This window comes from Coptis chinensis, chromosome 7 (assembly GCF_015680905.1).
Source record: "Coptis chinensis isolate HL-2020 chromosome 7, ASM1568090v1, whole genome shotgun sequence".
Classification (NCBI taxonomy): domain Eukaryota; kingdom Viridiplantae; phylum Streptophyta; class Magnoliopsida; order Ranunculales; family Ranunculaceae; genus Coptis; species Coptis chinensis.
Genome location: NC_141462.1, coordinates 16,687,997 through 16,710,478, shown reverse-complemented (window position 1 = coordinate 16,710,478; position 22,482 = coordinate 16,687,997). Strand labels below are relative to the sequence as shown.

Here is a 22,482-nt window from a genome sequence, read left to right as displayed (position 1 = left end):
GACCAGAAAAAAAAGGTGTACCATCATGAATTCGGAATAACTTCCAAAAGTCATAATCGCGGCAGGGATTCCTCCTTTCAAGTCGATGAATCGAATCACCTAATGCAAAGAATCAGTCCCACGACACCGCAAAATGTGTCATTTCAACTCATCAACCAAGCACCTATTTCAGCACACCGAGAGGATTAAAAGTAACAGAAGTGTGTAATACTATAAAAAAAACTTTCCAGAGTGTGTAATACTGAATGCAAAACCCTCAAGCTATATAGACAATGTTTTTTTTTAATAAGATAAATAAACAGAGTATGCACTTGAAGTTCTTGATTGCTTTCGTGGTTGTGTTTGAGAACCAAGCTCACCAGTTCCATAAGACTAACCATTGGGTATCTGATATTATTGCTTTAGCTAGAAATATATGGTTTTAACACTATACAACACCTCAAAACCAGCATCAAATGGTAGACGTGAGGACAGTTCTTGGTCACTGCCACCAAAATAATGACCGGAGCTGAAATTTACCAACACATATTTATGTTAATAAGAAAAAGAATCATTTTAGCAGCCAAATACCTTAGAACGAAAACAAAATTAAAATCATGAGCCAATGTCAATAAAGAATAATATGTACCATGAGGTAGGAATCAAGAAACTTACATCACTAGCATTTACACCAGCATAAATGACTTTGAGAAGGACATGATGTGGTTCAATCGGTAATTTTAACAAAGTGCGCACAATGCTAGTTGCACTTCGAAAATTGTGGCTCAGAGTGTGAACAACCCTAGCCAGCAAAACCAAAATAAGTCGACAATCAACCATACAATGCCATAAATGGACTGAAGCCAAAAGTTGAAATGAAATATCAGTGGCATGAAGCAGATTCTAAACTAAAGTGCCATGCTTAACTAACCGATCATAATTAAGCCTCTATGGATAGTATGTCGCGAACAATATGATGAGACTTTAGAAAGAGAAAAGATAAAGTTGGACAAAGCAAACAAGGTTCAGTGGTTTTTACTTACGCCTTCGCGATAACTCGGGGGATTTGAATATAAGATTTTTCTATGTTTGAGTATACTTTTCTTGCATTTGGCTGTTTAGTTCGGTACTTGGTTTCTTCTGTTGGTGTAGGCCAATACTCCATGCCTCTGCGGTTCGTGATCCATAAACATGCACCAGCTCTACGCTCATCTTGTATAAGCTCAAAAGCACCTAGACAAATTAGGAGCAAACGTATCCACAAATCCAGTTATCACCAATTCAACTCTTTTATAGAGATAGGGATGAAAATATTGAAATGGGTAATTAATATCGAACTCGCATTGAGCATCACCCACAAATTCTTTATGCAACTGTACTTTTCCCAAATATAAGTAACACCAATTGTTAGATAGGAGGGTAATGTACCGGTTAAGACCAACAACGCTACATCTGCCTATGGCATCTGAGATTCTTTTCTTTTTCCTCAGAATACCATGAATTACAGAAATACAAGCATCACCAAAATGTCAAGAGACCAAAGAAAAATGGAAAATTAGTTTAGATCATTTATTATTCAACTTATAAAGATGATTTGGGAGGAGAAGGGATCAAAGTAGGGTAAAAATTAACGCCTATCAAGACAAATGTGTAGCATAGCTCTAGTCCAGAAAATTTGTTGGTATGTATTTGAAAAGTAGATGAAAAAATGAGAGCACATGCCATAACAATGTCATTATAGCATATGTAAACAATTGAAGTACGATCTTGAGTTTCAAAAAGGTCATATGTAAACATTTCGGTATCCAACAAAGAAAGATAATGACGGATGGAGTAATTAGATCGTGTGAAATTCAAACAATTACAAAACGAGGCTTGTCGCTAGCAACGGATAAGAAGCGTAAGAGATACTATTATTTACACAATAGCATTCGGATTATCTTTGAACTGTAATTCAATTCCTACAAGTCAATACAAATTTAAAATGAAAAGCTTAACGAGTTGACCGGCCCGATTTCACTTTCGTAAAAGGCATTTCTTGACGCTTTGTACGTAAGAAGTGATCTCAGAAATAACACCACACCACCTATGGTATTACCATACCAAGGAACAACGATCGAGCAAAGAAAAAAAGTACAAGTATGCATTCATAAGTGAATAGCAACTAAGCAAAATAAAAGAAAACACACCTTTGGAGCCAGAGTATATAGGGTCTGGAAGCATCGGATAAAGTCCCGAAGCAGACGCCATGTTTATAATCACACCCTGCTTCGGATAAAGTCCCGAAGCAGACGCCATGTTTATAAAGCTTCTGATTTGATCTATGATTCTGATTTGTATTCCTTGCTTGAAAGACAATGCTACAAGACTAATTCCTCTTATTTATCCAAAGTGCATAGGAAGCTAATCTTTGATACAATTACAGAAATTCTAGACAGAAAGAAGCAATTACCACCTTGGAAGGCGGTTTCTTGCATAAATCCCACAACAACAGAAAGCTTTTCGTTTCGCAAATATGGTCGAGTTCTCAAGAATACGAGAGCCATCTTTGGCGTAAGACTTGTCCGAAGTCATCCGTGGTGTGCTTAAAAAGGATTTGGCCGATGAAACCATCAATGGATGGGAAGATTGTGCAATACGACATTTGGAGGTGGTATTAGACATTGAACGCTTCGATATTCAAGAATAATCAATTAATCATTGACACGGCTTGGGATATTTGAGGTTTCCCAAGCTTGGGATATTATTTGAGGTTTCACATCTAAATATCCCCAAATGGATTTCAATGTCCGAAAGGAAAGGTAAAATAAAAGTCTGCGAGTGGGTATTTCGAGAAAAGGGACAATAGTAGCGAGCAAAATAATCAATTGTTAGACAATCGTATCCGGTTCAATTATGATGTTCATCGAAGGTGATACAACTTCACCTTCAATCATTTAAATTGATAAAGTTTGAAAGAAGAGGTAAATGACACAATAAAAAAAAAAATACATGAACACAAAACCTTACTTTGTCGGGTCAAATCAACAGACCATGGCCTCTCCGATCTTTGAATGAGATCATTAAAATGGCGTTGAACGATTTTTAGGCTAGAAAGAAAAGATTACTGCATATCATTATAGAAGCACTGTGTTGGAAATACTACAACATTCATATAACAAAAAAAATAAAGAGTCACATACTGTTTATTCATGATTGACGATTTTGATCCGTGGCTTGTAGCTCAAATCCACGATTTGCTCCCAAAGAAGTGGAATTGATCCTCGAACCTGAAACACAGATTCTCAGCATCCGTTATGAAGAGAGGAACTTATCTATCCAAGAAAAAAGACAATGGAAATCTAGTATATCTTCTGTTGCAAATGACCCGCATATGTAAAGAAAGTTTGGAGCAATTTCTCATGTGTGAGGTATGGACAGCTTTATGTGAGGTATGGACAGCTTTATCCCAAAAAAATTCTGAAGTCACCAATGCTTAAGGTGGAACTGTTAGATAGTATACATGTAGTTACCGGATTGTCGGGTTGAATGAAAGAAATTGTGATCGACTATGAGACTGTTGCAATAGACTATACCAACAGACCTGTTTCCAAAATGGTTTCCTTGCCCTTCCTTCTGCTAACTTCCCCTGCGCTCACGCAAGTCGGTAGATATCGGAAGCCGCACACCATCGACCGCAGCTTTGACACAATATACAAAGACGAATCTGAACCTAATAAGTGAAAATATTCTCATACTAGTTGCAGTCTACTTTAAAATACCGCTAAAGGACTCACTTTAATGTAAGGTCTGTTTCATAATAATACAACCCGATGTTGATTCCATCATCCTTAACAGCTCATAAAGTAAGCCTCATCTCTTTTCTTCAGAAAAGCAAAGGTTTCTCGCTTCTTATTCAAATAATTGTCCAATCAAACTACAGAACGATTGAATTTAAGTGCACACGTATGAGATATAAAACCTAGACTTTTGTCTCCCCCTCTTCTGAAAGGGAATTAAACCATGAAGTATGAAGTGGAAGTAAGGAGGCCTTTTTCCACAAATACAAAAGTTCTTACTTCTAGAAGTGTACCAACTCTAAAAGCAACCCAAGTTGGAGCAAAGCAATCAGGACCTTCTCTTGTCCAATTCGATTCTAACAAGGACTGGGAAGTGATAAAAGATCTGCAAATAAATAAATAAAATGTTTAGCCGCTAATTCACTACTTAGGATATAACAATGGAAATAAACAAGCTGAAAAAACAAGAGTGAACCTATTTACAATTGAGAAAGCATATCAAATGGTTCTACTACCCAAATACAAAATTTCATGACGAAAACCTTGCATTCTCAACTTACGTGAAAACCAAGTTGCAAGGGCAAAAGTTTACCCCGAAGCTAAACTTATGAGGGTTGCAATTTTAACAGATTGCAATAAAGTAACATAGATTGCAAAGCTATGAATTACCAAAAAAAATGAGGTAAACTACTGATATTCCAATGAGAAGATTAATGAAAGCAAACATATTACGAAGGGTAATCTTCTTTGCTCCCAAATAAGATGTAGGAAACATAAGGACTAGCAAGTATGAACCACTGGAATTATGCTTAAGATTTACCATTGGGGATGATCTCATAAGTCCAATTTCCATCTCAAATATAAGTTTTCAATTTACAGATTCAAACATTAATTTCTTGGAAGTACTTAAACTGATTACTACCATATAATGAAGATTTTTATGTTTCGAAATCCATCATTGATGCTACAATAAAACTATTCTGAAAAAAAAATCAAATGTAAAACTCATTTACCCGAAATGACAAGTCCTACAAGTAGTTTAGAGTCAAGTTCCGGATCTCTTCCCCCACTTTGTCCGAGCCTATATATAAAAGTATAATCAGAGACATTAGAGTTGTACTGAATATCAAATGAAGGGGGTCTGATACTTGCCAAAAAAGAACCATAGCCTCATTGTGTGGTCTGAAATCCAAGACCACATAAGAAGACTAGGGGGTTGTGCAAAAGGTAGCTTTCGACATTTAAAAGTAGTATTTGACTTTGGGTGGCCAGAACTCTAAATTCTCAGGTGACCGACCATTTGTACATCAATGCCTCATTGCTTCCACTAGCAGCCAATGTTTCTGTTAATCATGTTATTAGACACAAAGTTCGTTTCGTCTTATGGAGGGCAACTCGTTAACAAGCTTATCGATAGCACTATTTGTTCTAATACTACAGGCCTGGATCTATTCTTAACTCCAGTGGGTGTTACGAAAACTACTTGCGAGTTCAAATACCAAGGAAAAGGCACGCATTTAACCGGAAATAGAATGAATGATTCTTATTTTAAATAATGAAGACAATCCAGCCGGTGGAATAAGTTCAATTCTGGTTAATCGGAAGAATCTGTTTGGTCTCATACTCTCATCAGCTATTTGTGTGCAATCACGTTACCTTAAATAATAACACTAGCTTGATATAGTCATAGATACAAGAAAAAAGCTCGCTATGTACAATAAGGCCTTATCTGAAAAAAGATAAGAGTAATACCTGCTCAAAAGCAAATCAAGTTGAGGCAGCAGGACGACCAGAACCTCCTCAGATCCAATTTATTTTAACAAGGAATGAATAGCTGATGGAAAAACTGCAAATCAGTTTATAAAGGTTAGGCACTAACTTATTTATACATGAATTTTCAAAAATCTGACTAGTTTTGAACACTATATAATCTCCTAGCTTAATCTAAGATAATTTTAGTACCTGAAAACCCAGAAGAGTTGTTAAACTGCTGAGTTGAAATGGGTAGTGGAACTTGAATTATTTTTGAGTCGTGCGAGAGGTGAAGAGGGCAAAATACACGGATAGTGGAGAGCGCGCGAGATAGCTGGATTAAAAATACACGAATTGAAGAGATATATAGTGGAGATCGAGCGAGATAGTTAGCGAGATAGTTGGGATTAAAAATAAACGAACAGATAGCAAAGAGCGAGATACTTGGGATTAGAATGGCAGTTGCCATTATCGTGAGTTCGTGAATGATATCGATATTCCTGATCGAGATAAAGAGTACTGTAGAGCGGGATATCAATTTCTATTTTTTTTTAGGATTTCTGTTTTCTTTAATTTATTCCGAGATATTTGGTATAATAGCTATTATATCATTTTAGTGCCGAGATATTTGGTATAATAGCTATTATATCATTTGAGTGCCGAGATATTTGGTTTAATATCAATTATATCAGTTCAATGTGAGATAAATTAAATTTCCTATTATATCAGTTTTAGAATGGTGAGATAAATGAAATTTCCTATTATATCTGTTCCACAATGGTGAGATAAATGAAATTTCCTATTATATCAGTTCCTATCCACCAGTGGTAAAATCCATATATTTTATCTCGGTTAAGTAAGAGGTGAGATAACAGATTTATACTCATAGTTAGTACCTAAATTACAGGACATATTATCTCATTTACAGGACATATTATCTCTTTATATCAGCAGAACCGAGATAAGGCTAATTTTAGAACCGAGATAAAAACCCTTTTTTTTAGTAGTGTAAGGTTCCGTCAGATGCACCATATGCAAGTAAATCCGAACTCATGCGCCCAAACTTCAAGACCATCACTGAAAATAACACCATATTAGTTTGCATTGTTTGAAACAATAACTTGCCCATAACATATGATCCAACCTTAAGAATAATAGACAATAAAAGAATTAACAGTTTCCAAATCAATCAGAAAAGTACCTGAAGATTTACAGGTGTCAAAAATATAGTGCATTCCCACAAAGGAATAAGCCGGGTTCAACCTTCCAAGTAGACGATCATAATCACTTAAACTCGAGCTGAAACTTGTACGATGACTAGCTTAAAGAATGAGAGGACAGTAGCAGTGGCTGGAGTTTACATGTTCACACCTTAGACAAAAAAACATAATAAATTGATTCTAGACATAATTTTTTACAAACTTAAACCAACCCATACGCGACCTGTACAACGAAGAGTCTTCACCTGCAATTACTTCTATAGAAAATAAATCCCTTGTGCAATCTTTATCATACACGAGTAGTCTGATGCACCGTTTCCCTCAAGTTTTAAGTGGGCATAAGAATTCAGAAACACTACAATGCTCCTGTAACCGTCCTGCTTTTCAGAAAATAGAAATCAACCATCCATCATTATCTGATAATTCATGGCCCTTACCGATAAGAATCATCTATAACATCAAGGAGTAAATCTCCAATCAACCAATGCATTACTTTAGGAGAATGATTTAAATGGAACCCGGAATATCACCATTTCTGGCTCTTCGATGGATTCAACCAATCCAATCAGACAACATTGTGGCATAACGCTTTATTCACCTGCGTTTTTTGATCAAATCAGAGAATAAAACACAAATCACATTGCCCTTGAACTTGCCGCATATTACTACCATCCCTAGTCCCTTGAAGGTACGCTTGCAATGTTCTTTGCACACCATCTGCAAATCGTTCTCAACCGCCCTTGACTAACATCTCCACCCATAGTGCCACCGCTCCACCACCGCCGAGTTACCATAAGTTTACATTTCTCCCGTTTTTCTAATCTCAACCAAAGATGCCCGGCCCCTCCATGGCTTCCCTCCATCCCAAGAAAACTAACCCAAGGATTCTCACAAAATGAATATCTTAATCTCACCGAGACAAAATAAGGTAACCAAAGCAAAGACCTCCGCAAAGATTTATGTGAGGTATGTGAGCGGGGATCTAGAACAACATTGAGTGTAAAATCGACAGAGTTTTTGAGGTCATTATAATGAATATTGCTCTTTGCGATGCATTATTAGAGTTTCCGTCCATAGTCATCCTGAATGATTCTCAAGACACAATTCAATTTGAGGCTTTTGTAATGTAGTCGATTCCCCACTTTGAACCTATGATATACCTTTCTTCCAAGCTAACAACTTCGGAACTCTCAAGAACTGAAATCGGTAGAGTAAGTAGGGTGATGAAAGATGCCACTCTAGAAGCATCATAATGGCTCGATGCAACACCTGACAATTTGAAGTAGTCACATATTTAAGATATCTCCGCATGAGCTAGTTCTTCTTGAACACTAGCTTGGTTTTGTTGTTCTTTGTTGATGATGGAAACGCTTCACACTTAACACTTGCGCAGAGTCGGACTCTGTGGACACTAACTGCAAAAACATATCCCCCACAAAGAAGCGGAGGGTCGGGCTGTTCCTCGGTCTAAATTTAAAAGTGTGCCTTCATTATCTTTAAGAATAGAAGAAAGAATCTCCTTCAAAAGATCGTGCAATTGTGCAAAAAGCCATAGTACTCCAAGATACTTGAGAATTCCCTCGTAACACTTTCTTGAGAGCGACAAGTGGAACCCATCCACCACCATACCCCCGTCATCCCCAAGACCAATGAAAGCCGTGTTCGGACAAATGAAAACATATCACCACTAAAATCACTTAACTCCACACACACCGAATTACAGAATACGTGACATATGAAAATAAAAATTGAATTTTTCCATTGATGAATACAAGATATAAAAATGAAAATCATACCTTCGGTTATAACCGAAATTAATTGCAGCTGTGTATCACCTAGGCATAGCAGTGTAAAAAAAGGAGAAAAAGTATAAATTAGATGATGAAAAATTATAAATTAGATGAAGGAATGGAGTAGTACCAGATGGTGGCGGCAGCACCGCGGAGGCGGAAGTGTTTATTAGTTTGAGAGAGAGAGAGAGCGAGATGAAAAATATAAGAGAGATGATACTGAAAAAATGTAAGTGTTTGTAGAGGGGAGAAGAGATAAAGAGCGGCGATCTTTTTATTTTTTCCCTCTCGCCCAAAATTCTAATTTGGTTTTAATTTTGGTCTTTAATTTTTTATTTTCTAATATTATCTTAACATTTACGGTTTTTGGTCAAAACAAAACTTTTAAAATACGTTACAAATTAATTCTCAAATCAGGACAAATTATCGTAACACTTTATATACAATTTTAACGTCAAAAAAATGTTAGAAACATAGTTACGCTTAAAAAACGTTAGGAACCAAAAAAAGTGTGCGTTACAAATATCCTGTTTTGGTGTAGTGTAATATATATACATAGGAGTGTAATACGGGGCGGGCCGGATCAATCGCAGGTCAAATAGTAATGGGTTGGGTCGGGGCGGGTCTAGGGGATACAAATCTAGTGGTCCCCGACGGGGCAGGGCGGGGCGGGTTGAAGTGTCATGTCTTAGTACCATCGCCCGGCCTGTTGGGTCATCTTACGGGACGGGTCATTCGGGTCGGATGGAAATTATCATTTTAACCCAATTTCATCCAAAAAAAAACTTTCTAATTCTGCAAGTAATATATTTCTAATTCACAACATAGAGAAAAAAAATTGAATCAATCAATAAAAAATAAACAAAAATAAAAAAACTTGAAACTTGAACCCAAAACCATATCTGTAAATTTGAAATTTTTTTCTCGTGAATTACCATTTATAAATTGATTGTTTTCCATAGTATGATAAAATGAAGATGGGAGCGAGGATCTATGGTACAAAACAATAAAATATAAACTAAAAAAATTCGAAATTAATACAAGAATGAATTATTCATCTTCTCCAAAATTCGAAAATTGAATTTGAACTTTTGATATTTGCCCAATGTTCAAACTTGAATATTTGAAATTGATATTGAACTCATAAGTTTGTGTTCATTTCTCTCAACTTCTTACAAAAGTTAACAGAAAATATAAACAACATACAAAAATATTAGAGTTAGAGTCTTGAAATTGTGCGGATCAACAGGGTTGGGTCAACGACTTTTGACATGGTGCGGGTCCGACGGCTTGACGGGTCGGGTTTGAGCATAGAACCTACATCCATAGCCTGACCGCATAAAAACGGTGGCGAGGCGGGGTGGGTTTGTTTTCAGGTCGGTATGGGTTTGGGTGGCAGGTGAAGACTGGGTACCCTACCGAATGATGGGTCAACGGTTTTTTTTTACACTCCTATATATACATGTAATATATTAAGCACATACACGTTCATGCATTAGTTAATATAGATAGTGCATTAGTTAATTCATAGTATAGGACTATACATATAGACGTAGACACGTAAACATTATTATTAATATTTATAATACACATATTTAATGTAATATTATAAAATATGCATTTAATAATACACATTCACTATTATGCTAAATGTTATATATATTTAGTATAATTTTACACCTAACAAATATAGACTATATATAATAATAATGTTTGGGTTTGTCTTTATTTAGTGTAATGTAATACTAAATTTTATATATCAAAATCAAACTAATCGGTTCCGGTTTCGGTTCGGGTACCTATCGGTTTTTTACTATTCAGTTCTAACGGTTTCGATTCTTTATCGGGTCGGTTCTTGAAGACCCACTTTAAATGGGTCTAATATTTTAGGACCCAGACCCGCTATAAATGGTTCCGGTTCGGGTAATTGGGTATCCATGTACACCCCTAGTTAATGGGACCTCTTTACATCTAGAGCAACAAATTGGGTTGGGAATTAAAATTTTTAATAATCAATTCAAATTTGAATTTTGGAATCGGGGTTTTATTAACCCGATTGATTTCAGTTTCGGATAGATAGTAGATAGCATGTGAAAAACAATAGGCGCATTGCGCATGCCAGAATAGGTTTCACGCTCATCGTGCCCAGAGTACGTGCTAGTAAGTTATAATGTCTCATTCGGCCAGTATAACTAGGTCCCCATAGGTGATTTAATTGATATGAGGTCTTATTTCTCTTTGGGACATACGTTTTACAGAACATTATTTTGCTTAATTAAAAAAAGAGAAAAAAGAAGAAAAGGAAAATGGAGGCTGCTTCATTTTTACTTAGAGGTCGATGTGAAAAGGAAGAGTAAAACCCGAAGAAGGTATAATTAGCTGTTGAAATATAATGTGATTGGTAAGTTGTTGTCTACTCTTTACTCTCAGTTTTCCAACAAAAACTCAGCTTTCAAACAACAAATCCTGAAAAGCATTTCACAACTACAAAATAATCAGTTTTTAACATCTTTTGTGATGTTGAGCTGGTTAAGGACTCCTGCAGCCTCAGTAGAATTGGCAAATCACTATATTTTGCTTACAACTAGTGCAATGTATTAAGTAGGACTTAAGGTGGTGATGACTGATGGTGGCACCAAATGTGTTATGGACTTATGGCTGAATTGCATTCACATCCCCAAACTTTATACAAGCTCTTCTGGAAGCTAGGTGGTACCAGCTGGGAGTAATATACGAACTTCCTAGTCGGCTTTGTTTAATCATTTTAGCGTATGTACTTTGATCGACATTGTTAGTATCCTGTAGTAACTTTAGGCACATCCTATAATCCTTAAGGGGTGTGCAATAAGCCTTAACAATATCATTAACTCAATTCACTAGCCTCACATTTTGATTTTAAAATTTGAACTAGTTGTTGGAGTTATCCCTCACATGAGGAGAGAAAACAGAGTTGGAGAGAAACGGGCTTAATTCGCATCGTGCATGTCGAAGGCCAGCTTCGGATATAAGCGCACTTCACTCGAGTTCCATAGGCTAGGGCGACGCCAATTCCGGACTCCAAGATCGTTGGCGGCGTCCGCTCAAAAAGAGGGCGCGCCAGCTTCAGTCTAATTTCGTGGGCCTTTTGCTACAGTACCCGCGAAATTTGGTTTTTGGAGATAAAAACCAAAATCAAGGTTTTTGGAAAAACCTAACCTAACAAGTCAGAAGGATTGGAATCCGACTAAAACAAAGAGACAGAAAAACCAAATATTGAAAGCTATCAAGATTGAGAGAATAACCTTTACAGAGATACAACCCTCGTAAAAGAGATAAAGAGTGATCTAGTAAGGTGAGATAATCTTGAAAGAAGAGATTGTAATCTTCATTCCCACTTTATAAAGAACCGGCTCTTGTAGAAGTAGGCATCATTGGCGAACCACGGTAAATCTTTGTGTTGTGGTTTTTTTTTTTTAACTTTACATTATTATCCATTGTTAATAGTTGTTTAGCGAGTTGGGCATGTTAGTATAGGCTGTAGTTGATATTAAGATTTTGTCCGGAGTTGAATTATGTTCAAATACAAATTATCTGTGTAGTGGGGAATCGATTGGTATTTGTATAATCCCCAACACTAGTTGCTCGATCGTCTCAGTAAGATATACCAATATACTTTAGTATTGAGAACTACTTCACTTCAATTCAAATGCCCATGCTGATGTAGATTTGAGAGGGACACAACTATAATACTTATCACAGGACTGAGACACACACACACATGGTGGGTCTTAAACACCACAGCCGTACATACTTCTCTAGAGTTGAGCTGTTAATATCGATACACACTTAAGCAGATCAAGTTGATGCCGAGAGGCACAAAATTTACATCAAATTGTTTGCGTATTGCAGTTAAAGGTTTACCATACTTGAGTTAAAGGTTTACCATACTTGTGAGCATTAATTGTTGGGTGTTAGTCCCTCACTATATGACATAAACAGGTACAGTTCATGTGAAGAAGTCAGAGCGCGCGGGGCTCAGATTGGCATTGCCCAAGGCGCGCCTGCGCCCTTGCCTTGAAAAAAAAGATTGTTTTTTTTCAACCTCTTGCGAGAAACATGCCTATTGGAAGTTTGGGAAAACTGGAAATAGAAAAGGGCGCGAACGCGCTCGAGTTGACATTGTCGAGAGCGCGCCCGCGCTCATACCTATTCATACCAGGTTTTGATATTTCGCCAAAATATTGAAACGTGTTTTTACACTGATATTTCATCCCAATATAAATTGAAGATTTTTGGGTTTTTGAAAACCAAGTCTTGAATAGAACCCAATTGAGAGCCACCAAAATTGAGAGGAAACCTTGCAAAGAGAAAAGTTTGTAAAGAGAAAAGAGAGATCTAGTAAGTAGACTTTAGATAAATGATTTTAATCTTCTTTCCCATATTTATAAAAACAAAATAGCTCTTGTGGAAGTAGGCATTATTGCGCGAACCATAATATATCTTGTGTTGGGCCGTATGTTTTACTTTCTTAGTTTTATCAGTACTTATTTGTGATAGTTGTTGATTGCTTAGGAAGTTGATTTGGTTGTTGGTTGTAGTAAAAATTTAGATTTTATTGGAATAGTAGATTGTCCAAGTGCAAACTATTTTAGTGGGAATCGATTAGTATTGTTTTCTCCGACATTAATTTCTATTATCCTATAGAGCTTGAATGTCTCCAAATGTCTATATATAAAATCCCCTGAATGGTTCTGTTATATGGAAAATATATACGATCAGGGACTGGAATCTACTGGACATAAGCAATATATAACTTCAGCTTCGACGCTACCGTTATACTAAACCAAATAATCTTGAAATTAGATGCCCGTTTCATATTATTAGTTGCCCGAGTAACGCTATTGCCATTGCAGCTAAAAAAGACTACTATCTCAATGCTTTGTTTCCGGATAAGTCGCAATGCTTTGTTTTCGATCTGATCATATTATGATGGTCTCTGTTCTATTACGACAATAAAACGTTCAAAACCACAACAGATGTCAGTTTCTATGCTGATTTGATCAAGAAGCTTATGCAATATGGCATCCCATATTGTTATGTAGCACCTATTTTCTGTGTCTGCTTTTTGGGAACTCTCAAGTATCAAAATCGAAGTTAAAGTTATACATAGCCATGAGGTCCACTCAAAATACTAAGAAAATGAAGCTCGATCTTGTCAGAGGTATATAGGACTATAGGAGTTTAGTAAATACTGAGCTGTAAGGGACTTCGTATAGTATTTTCTTTTATAGAGCGCTTTGAGAATTTGAAATGGCAATTAACAACCCTCGAGAATAATTTCAAGTTTACAAGTAACTACTTTATGTAAAATGCAAGTAATAATACTGGGGTTGGATCCTATGTTTTCTACTTAAAATCTTCTTTCTCACGAATCCAACATCCACCTACCTGAGAAAAATGACATAGCAGCTACAACTCCCATTTCCTTATAAGTTTGCGTTGGTCAGTCACAGTGAAGACCTATAGGAAAAGCCTAAGCATAAGGAAGAAGTTGAAGAAAACAGAGAAGCAATGGAGTCATGGGTGAGAGTCTTGGTTCTTGTGGCATGCTTCTTTCCGTCTCTTGTGGAGTGCAGAGTTCGTAACTACAAGTTCCATGTAAGTTCATTAACCGATACATCCTTTAGGATATGGCACATAAAGATTATCATAAAAAAAGGATGTGGCATATATGTGCGTTAAACAGGCCGGCGCTTGAGTCTAAATAATGAAATAGGGATTCAAGAAACTAATCTAATTTGTATTCACATTCACTTACAATAGCTAAGTGAATCTGTTATTCGATTATATGGTTTTCTTATTCTTAAACTTCTACATTAGTGGCATTATTGTTCAGTAAAAATATGTATATGAAGGTATGTATATGTGACAGAAATATAGTAGCACTATAGTCACTATTAATCATTTCTAGAAGTATGGTCTTTCTCTTCATGTCAAATGAAAAACGTTGCCAAAATACGTAATAAATGTCTTTTTTTCCATCTATCTTTGTGCACCCTTTGTGAAAGTTGTTGAGATATTACATAGTAAAAACAGTGATATGCTTTCTTAACAACTTATGTTGGAGTTCGTTGAATATAAGATTTTTTTTTATCGAAAAAGCAGACATACACCTTAAAATAGTTCTGTTAAATGTTAAATGTTGGCGGTTAAGATGTTAGGGTCAAGAAACTATAATAGTTCTGTGGAGGGTAAACCTTAAAATCAGTATGGTGCACATACACGAGAAAATGTGAATCACTGTGGTCTGTGGAAGTATATAATTGAGCGGAGTATGCACATAACCAGGTGGAAATGTGAAATACTCTGTTTAGTACAATGTAATTAACCATCATTTGGCTACAATAAGCAGGTGGTAATGAGGAATACTACACGGCTATGTGGAACTAAGCCTATTGTAACTGTCAATGGAAAGTTCCCAGGACCCACTCTATACGCGCGGGAGGATGACACAGTGACTGTTAAGGTGGTGAATCAAGTCAAGTACAACATGACTATACACTGGTAAGTAGAAGCAAAGTCACGGAAACAAAGACTATTTCATCCTTAATACGGAGGAAAAAAGTAATACGAAATTAAGAAAATGATAGTAATAGTTCCAATTTGGTGGATCGTTTAGTTTTTGATAACCTATGATTTATCTGTTTTCTGAAAATGACCTTACGGTCATCTCGGAATCTCCTTCATTATTGGGCAATCATGGGAATGACTAAAACGAAACAAACAGACTAAAATAAAAGAAATCTGAACGTTTTTTTTATTTTTCACTCTGGTAGGCATGGAATCAGACAGCTACGCACAGGATGGGCAGATGGTCCAGCATATATCACACAATGTCCGATACAGCCAGGGCAAAGCTACATCTACAATTTCACTATTACTGGCCAAAGAGGAACACTTCTTTGGCATGCTCACATACTCTGGCTAAGGGCGACTGTGCATGGTGGCATCGTTATCTTGCCAAAGCGAGGCGTTCCTTATCCATTTCCTAAGCCGCATGACGAAGTAGTTGTGATATTAGGCAAGCTATAAATTCAAATCTGCCTTTTCTTTTTCCAACGTAAATAAAGCATCGATCTCCCCAGAAAGATTGTTTGGTCTACCAGTTACACAGCCTTGATGAAATTGAATGTTGAGCTTCAAAAATTAAGATCCAATATTATTATCACTTGTAAGGCTTTCTCATTTTCATCCCATTCTTCCATTTGTAGGTGAATGGTGGAAGTCTGACACTGAAACTGTGATCAATCAGGCTATGAAGTTGGGTTCGGCACCAAATGTCTCTGATGCACACACAATTAATGGCCAACCAGGTCCACTCTCAAGTTGTTCCTTAAAGGGATCTTCACAACCAGGTAATCAAAATACAGTCAAGCATCTGGACTATTGGGTCGCGGAGTTATGAAAAATTGGTGTAAGTTCGGCTGTTTCTGGAAGTTCTATTTTCCCTAACTCTCAAGTTTCAATCGATTGTAGGAGGGTTTTCTTTGCAAGTAGAGACTGGTAAAACATACATGCTTCGCATTATCAACGCTGCACTTAATGAAGAGCTCTTCTTTAAGATCGCCGGACATAAATTAACAGTAGTTGAAGTAGACGCAATCTACACTAAGCCCTTCAAGACTGACACCATATTAGTTGCTCCAGGTCAGACCACTAATGTTCTTCTTACTGCTAATAGTGGTCCTGGCAAGTATTTGGTAACTGTCTCCCCTTTCATGGACTCTCCTATTGCTGTCGATAATGTGACAGCTACAGCCACAGTTCAATACTCCGGCACCCTTGCTACATCATCCCCAACCACCCTCACCAATCCCACTCCTCAAAATGCCACCCCCGTTGCGACAAATTTCATGAACTCGCTCCGTAGCCTAAATTCAAAGAAATATCCTGCCAAAGTTCCCCTCAACGTGGATCACTCCCTTTTCTTCGCAATTGGCCTTGGCATCAACCCCTGTTCTACATGCTCTAATGGGAGCAGAGTAGTGGCAAGTGTTAACAACGTTAGCTTTATCATGCCAAAAACTTCGCTCCTGCAAGCACATTTCTTCAATATAAGTGGAGTGTTCACTGACGATTTCCCTGGAAAGCCGCCTATTCCCTTTAATTATACAGGTACGCCACCAAAAAACATGGCTACGACAAATGGAACAAGGCTTTATAGGTTACAATACAACTCGACTGTGCAAGTTATTCTGCAAGATACAGGGATCATTGCCCCAGAAAACCATCCTATCCATTTACATGGTTTCAATTTCTTTCAAGTTGGCAGAGGATTAGGCAATTTTAATCCTAAGAAGGACCCCAAAAACTTTAATCTGGTTGACCCCATCGAGAGGAACACCATCGGGGTACCATCTGGTGGATGGACTGCTATTAGATTCAAGGCTGATAATCCAGGTAAAACAAGAAACAAAATATTTTATCCTTCTTCATTACTTTTTCCTAAAAAATAACTGGTTGCCTTGTTGCCTAGTACATAATGTTTCAGATGGTCGTGTGTATCACAATACTTGCCCAGTTTAAAGATTTCTGCATTCTTGGCTTACCGAAACATTTTGTATTGAACTTATCTGCGAATGTAGGTGTCTGGTTTATGCACTGTCATCTGGAAGTGCACACAACGTGGGGACTAAAGATGGCATTCGTTGTGGACAATGGGAAAGGCCCCAATGAATCAATTTTACCTCCTCCAAGCGACCTTCCAACTTGTTAGGCAAAAGTCATACAGTTTAAAGGTTTCAATTCATATAAGAAAGAAGAAATAAACCAGCTGAGGATACGAGTGTGTTTGGATCAACGAGTAGTCCCCAAGGAAGAGTTGAATAAGAAACTTTTAGTTGTGTATGTAATTATGAAAGTTCCGAAAGTTCCGAAGGAACTTCACAGTTGACATTAGAAGCTGCACTGAAGATTATAAATTTTACCTCTATATATCAATCTAAGTTGCAATGTCCAATAATTGCACTTGAATCTTTGCAAGCAAGCATCAGTAATGAATTGCCGCATATATATAAATGCTTGCAATTGACTTTAAACGATATTTTGGCTTCAATTCAATTTTTATGATTACAACAAAAATAAGCAAACTGTATACAAATAATTTTACCCTATCACATTTTAGGGTTTAGGGTTTTGCAATTGTCCAAAAAATTCCCAGGCCCAGTTTCCCGAAATAAATTCCAATTCCAAACAATGGGTATGAATTAAGATGAGTTGGAGGAAATATCAAAGATTGAAACATACAAAGCAAAAGATATGAACACAATTATTAGTAGTGGATCAGAAGATGAGTCAGAGTCAGAGTTGAAGTCAGGTAAAAGTGTTTTAGAATTATATGAAGATGCCAAGTTATTTCAATCTGATGATGATGAAGAAGAGGGTGGGAATGTGAAGGCGAAGAGGAAGGAGAAGCCAATGTATTTGAAAGATGTAGTTGCTAAGCATTTAATTGAAGATGGGCCTGATATGGATGATGAAAGCCGGGTCGGAGAAATCGGGTGTGAAGAAGAGTTATAATGAAGAGCAAGAGGAGTTATGGAGTTTAATCGCGTTTGATAGTGATTTGTTGACAGAAAAGAAAAGAAATGAGGATGAGGATGATTATAAGTTTGAGTTGAAGGAGTGTTATGGTGAGGAGATGGATGAGAATGAGAAGTTTTTGTTGGAGAAGTCGTGGATTGAGAAGGATAAAGGGAAGAAGACTTTTATAATGAGGATTTACTTATATTGTCGGAGGATGAAGAAGAGATTGAGAAGCAAGAGAGGTATGAGGTTGCGTTTAATTTTCGGTTTGAGGAGGAAGAATAATGCTCGTAAATTGTAGAGGAAGAATAAGGAGGATAGAATGGCTCAAGCGGAATTTGAGAGGAAAGAGGAGTTGAAACATTTGAAGAAGAAGGAAATTGAGGAGAAACTTGAGAATATTCGGGCAATTGCAGGTTTAACTACTGAGGATGGGACTTGTAAACTGAATGTAGATGATTTAGAAGAGGATTTTGATCCTGAGGAATATGATCGGAAGATGAATGAGACGTTTGATGTGGATTACTATCAAGCGGAGGAAATAGACCCTGGTTTTGGCAGTGATGGTGATGAAGATGATTTTGATAAAGAAGATGAGTTACTTGGGTGGTTCTGGTGATGGGTTTTGGGCAGCTAGAGAAAAAGTTTTAAAGCTTAAGGCAGAGAACAAGGATGTTGATGTTCCAGTCAACGGTGAGCAAGGAGAGGAAGATCTTCCTGGGAAAGTAAAAGGAAGAAGAAACATAAAATCCCTCTTCGGGCTTGATAAGGAATTAGAGGAGTACTACAAGTTGAACTATGAGGATACAATAGATGACCTTAAAACACGGTTTAAGTACACCTCCGTTCCCTCTCGAAGGTTTGGATTAAGTCCTGCTGAGCTGGTAATGATGGATGAGAAGGAGTTGAATCAATATGCGTCTCTGAAAAAGCTTGCTCCTTACAGGGAAAAGGAGTGGAAGGTACCCAGTAGTAAGAGGTACAGCCAGAAAATGAAGAATAAGTTAGCTGGGGAAGGTGAAGATCTGAAGGATAAGAAAAGTGGTAACAAGCATAAACGCAAAAGTGATGTTTCTGAAACAGGTTCTGCAGAGAAAGGGGAATCCCAAGTGGATGAATCAAATGGTGAAGTGGGTGGTATGTCTGGGTACGGAAAGATTCAAAAAACAAGAAAAACGATGATAGGCTGCACACACTCAAAGCAGAAAATTTCTTAAATTATCAAAACATATATTGAGACTCATATATGTATCTCGGAAAGATTCCTATCTTCATCTAAAATTTCGAAATTTCAAGCAAAAACGATGATAGTGCTGATTTTGGTCACACACTATGAAGAAGGTACTTCATATTTGGAACTCACATCATGTTTTCGTTTTTTCTCCATTTTTTTTACTTAACTAGTTTTTGTCATGTTTGTTATAGTATCTTAGGGCATCTCCAATGGAGAGTGTAAAAATCCACCTCCACATAAGCTTCACATAAATACCATTAGGACTATACACTCTATCTACCTCACAAGTAAATAAAGTCTATATTTACACTATGTAGTTCTTCCAATGGTAAGGGGAAGAAAATGTGTAAAAATAGATAGCAATTGATTTAAATTGTCGTTTATTTAAAAATAAAGAAGAGTAACAGACTTGGGCCATCGTAATGATATTAAATAAATGTTGAAACGTGTGTTGAAGTGACGTCTGTGACTTCTATTTTCACTTAAAACCCATAGCGACGGACCGGATCCGTGGCAAAGCCATTAAATAATTTTGAGACGTGATTTCAAGTGATGTCCGATTTTTTTTTTTTTTTGGAACGTGTGTTGGAGTGTCGCCCAGGCTATTTTATCAACTAATAGCGGGATGGAGAATTCCCCACCCCCTCTATCAACTGATAGACTATTATTACTTACGGTTTAGCACCCCCATTGGATAGAATTTTGGGTTAACTAGTATTACCCCCCCCCCCCCACTAGATTAGCCAAAATAAATTCGGTTAACCCACTTTGACTTTTTTTTGTGTGTATTTAGGGGGGAGACCCTAATTTCCCATCTAGTGGGGGAGAAATCCTAATTGGCTCATCCAGTGGGAGGGTAATATTAGTTCACCCTAGAATTTTTTGACACTTGGGGTGTAAATTTTCCACTCTATACAGTTTACACCCCCCATTGGAGATGCTCTTATCTAGGTTCTAACTATTTATTCAGTCTATCATGAACGACTAGCCTAGTGCACAAGCCTCCCACTAGTAGGTCACCGTTTGGGTTGGTCAGATGTATGCAGCCTTACCAGCAAGCGGATACTCTGACTTAACTCATGACTTCAAGGTCACAAAAGGGCAAGCTTACCTTTGCATTGAGTCAGGCCCTCTGTTGTGATCTAACAAAAGTCTTGTAGTGGTGTGGGATATGCAGTGTTCATGATTCTGAACGAAACCTTAAAATTCCGCCCAATATTTTGGTTTTTCAAAAAATCAGAATTCCGAATATAGAGTCGAAATATTGATTATTCCGAAATCAATCAAAATTCTGAATATGATAGGGGTCGAAATTTGATGAATTTCGATTTTTGGATTTGTCGGAATTCCGAGAATTCTGAAATCCCGAACTATGGGGATATGGTTGTTTAAGCGGCAACTGAAGCAAGAATACCAATTAGGGCATCTCCGGGGGAGGGGTGTAAAATCACAGCTTGACATAGGCTCCACCTAAGTGCCATTAGCATCTTACAACTCCAATTGCACAGTGATGTATGGACCATAATTATCCACACTCTATAGTTCCCACGGGAGAAGTTTTAAAAAAATTGGATTAAAGTGACGTCCAAGTTTAAAATTCACAAATCGACACTTTAGAACTAGAGAGAGACGTCACATGGAGTGAAGTCCGAACATATTTTAAATTCACGCCACTCCAAGTGACGCCCGAGCTTTTTAACAACTTGTATTCAGGTGGAGAATTCCTCACTCACTCTATTAGCTATTAGCTTATTACATATGCTTTACAACTCCCATTGGAATGAGTTTTTTGAAATTGGGGGGTGTAAACTTTACATCTTTTATGGTTTACACCCCCATTGGAGATGCCCTTAAGTACATAAAACAAAATGTGCATTTGTGTATGAATAGGTATTTGCGAACTTATAATGATGATGACCACAAATGAGAAGCCAGTAGGCGGGTACGAAGTCTAGCAGTGGTCACAAACTCACAATTGGAAAACCCTAGGGTTGTGCCAAGGCCATCTACGATGTCTTTAAACATGTCTGGTATTGGTCTTTAGCAGTAACTGAAGCAAGCACACTAGCGAATCTTTAAGCACATAAAGCTCTATTTGTAAATTTGCAATATTTACTATACGGATGATAACCAGAAAAATGAGAAGCCAATGGGTAGACATACTAGGTGTGATAAATTGCGGCACATTACGTCATTCATTCCACCAGCCAGTTATCTGGTTAAAGCAGAAAATAACTTTATTTCATAGATTGGGACTAAGATGGTTGTCTGTCCTGTTAAAGCCCTAAAGATTGTGACCATCTATTGAGTTTTATCCCGTCTCCATTATTATCCTAGTGAAGTCAATCCATTTCTTTTTGAATCGTTCCCTTACTGCGTCTTTGTTGTCAGTAGTGCTAGTAGGAGTGCAGGGATGAGGATTTAAAACTGCAACGTTCTTTATATTTTTTCAGTTCGAGTGGTTGCTGTCGCACTAGTTCTATCTTCTCACTGCATCAAACATTTTTATGCTGATTCGATGGGAACAATCAAAGATGATAAATGAGTTCAAATGTGAACCACCTTTGATGTTTTTTAATGTGGTTTAATTCGAGTTGTGAATGATACTGAGTGCTTGTTGAGATCTGATATTAAGTTGTTCTGATTGCTTAGTACTCTGACCCAAGGTGAAGTACTTGGTGTATGTACTAGTGTACTTGTACCCCTACGAACGATTATCATTAGGTACTACTATAAGAGCAAATATACAGATTTAACCCTCGAACTTGTCAATTTTTACTACTTACCTCCCAAATTTCACTTTAGGCAATTTTAACCCAGTACTTGTAAAATGTATCCAACTCTATTTTTCCAGTTCATTTTCGGCACCGGAAGACTGAAATTAGAAATTCTGAAAATGAACTAGAAAAATAGAGCTGGATATGTTTTACAAGTACAGGGTTAAAATTGTCTGAAGTGAACTTTGTGGGGGTAAGTGGTAAAAATTGAGAAGTTCGAGGGTTAAATCTGCATATTTGCCCTACTATAAGAATCGCTCACTAATGTGGCGTACTTGCTTGCCCGCTACTATGGCATTTCCGCTTGCCTACTAGTGTTGCATTCTGGCGTAGTGGAGCAATGACACTACCCACTAATGTAGCACCCAAGTTATATATAGCAGGTCC

At 37.2% G+C, this 22,482-nt stretch overlaps 1 protein-coding gene, 1 long non-coding RNA gene and 1 pseudogene across 2 annotated transcripts; 2 read left to right on the top strand and 1 right to left on the bottom strand.

Annotated features, from left to right (window-relative positions):
• Positions 1-316: 316 nt before the first annotated feature.
• LOC147486286 (uncharacterized) lies at positions 317-2,470 on the bottom strand. Its single transcript, XR_015202436.1, has 3 exons — positions 2,169-2,470; positions 655-781; positions 317-508 (listed from the first exon to the last, which is right to left on the bottom strand). It is a non-coding gene; the product is annotated as an uncharacterized LOC147486286 (long non-coding RNA).
• An 11,532-nt stretch (positions 2,471-14,002) lies between these two features.
• On the top strand, positions 14,003-17,600 carry LOC147486285 (laccase-4-like). Its single transcript, XM_086571081.1, has 6 exons — positions 14,003-14,157; positions 14,912-15,063; positions 15,336-15,580; positions 15,771-15,914; positions 16,036-16,959; positions 17,145-17,600. Exons 1-6 carry the CDS (start codon positions 14,071-14,073, stop codon positions 17,273-17,275), a joined length of 1,683 nt encoding a protein of 560 aa, XP_086427207.1. The 5' UTR covers positions 14,003-14,070; the 3' UTR covers positions 17,276-17,600.
• An 83-nt stretch (positions 17,601-17,683) lies between these two features.
• LOC147486284 (uncharacterized) lies at positions 17,684-19,301 on the top strand (annotated as a pseudogene).
• Positions 19,302-22,482: the final 3,181 nt, after the last annotated feature.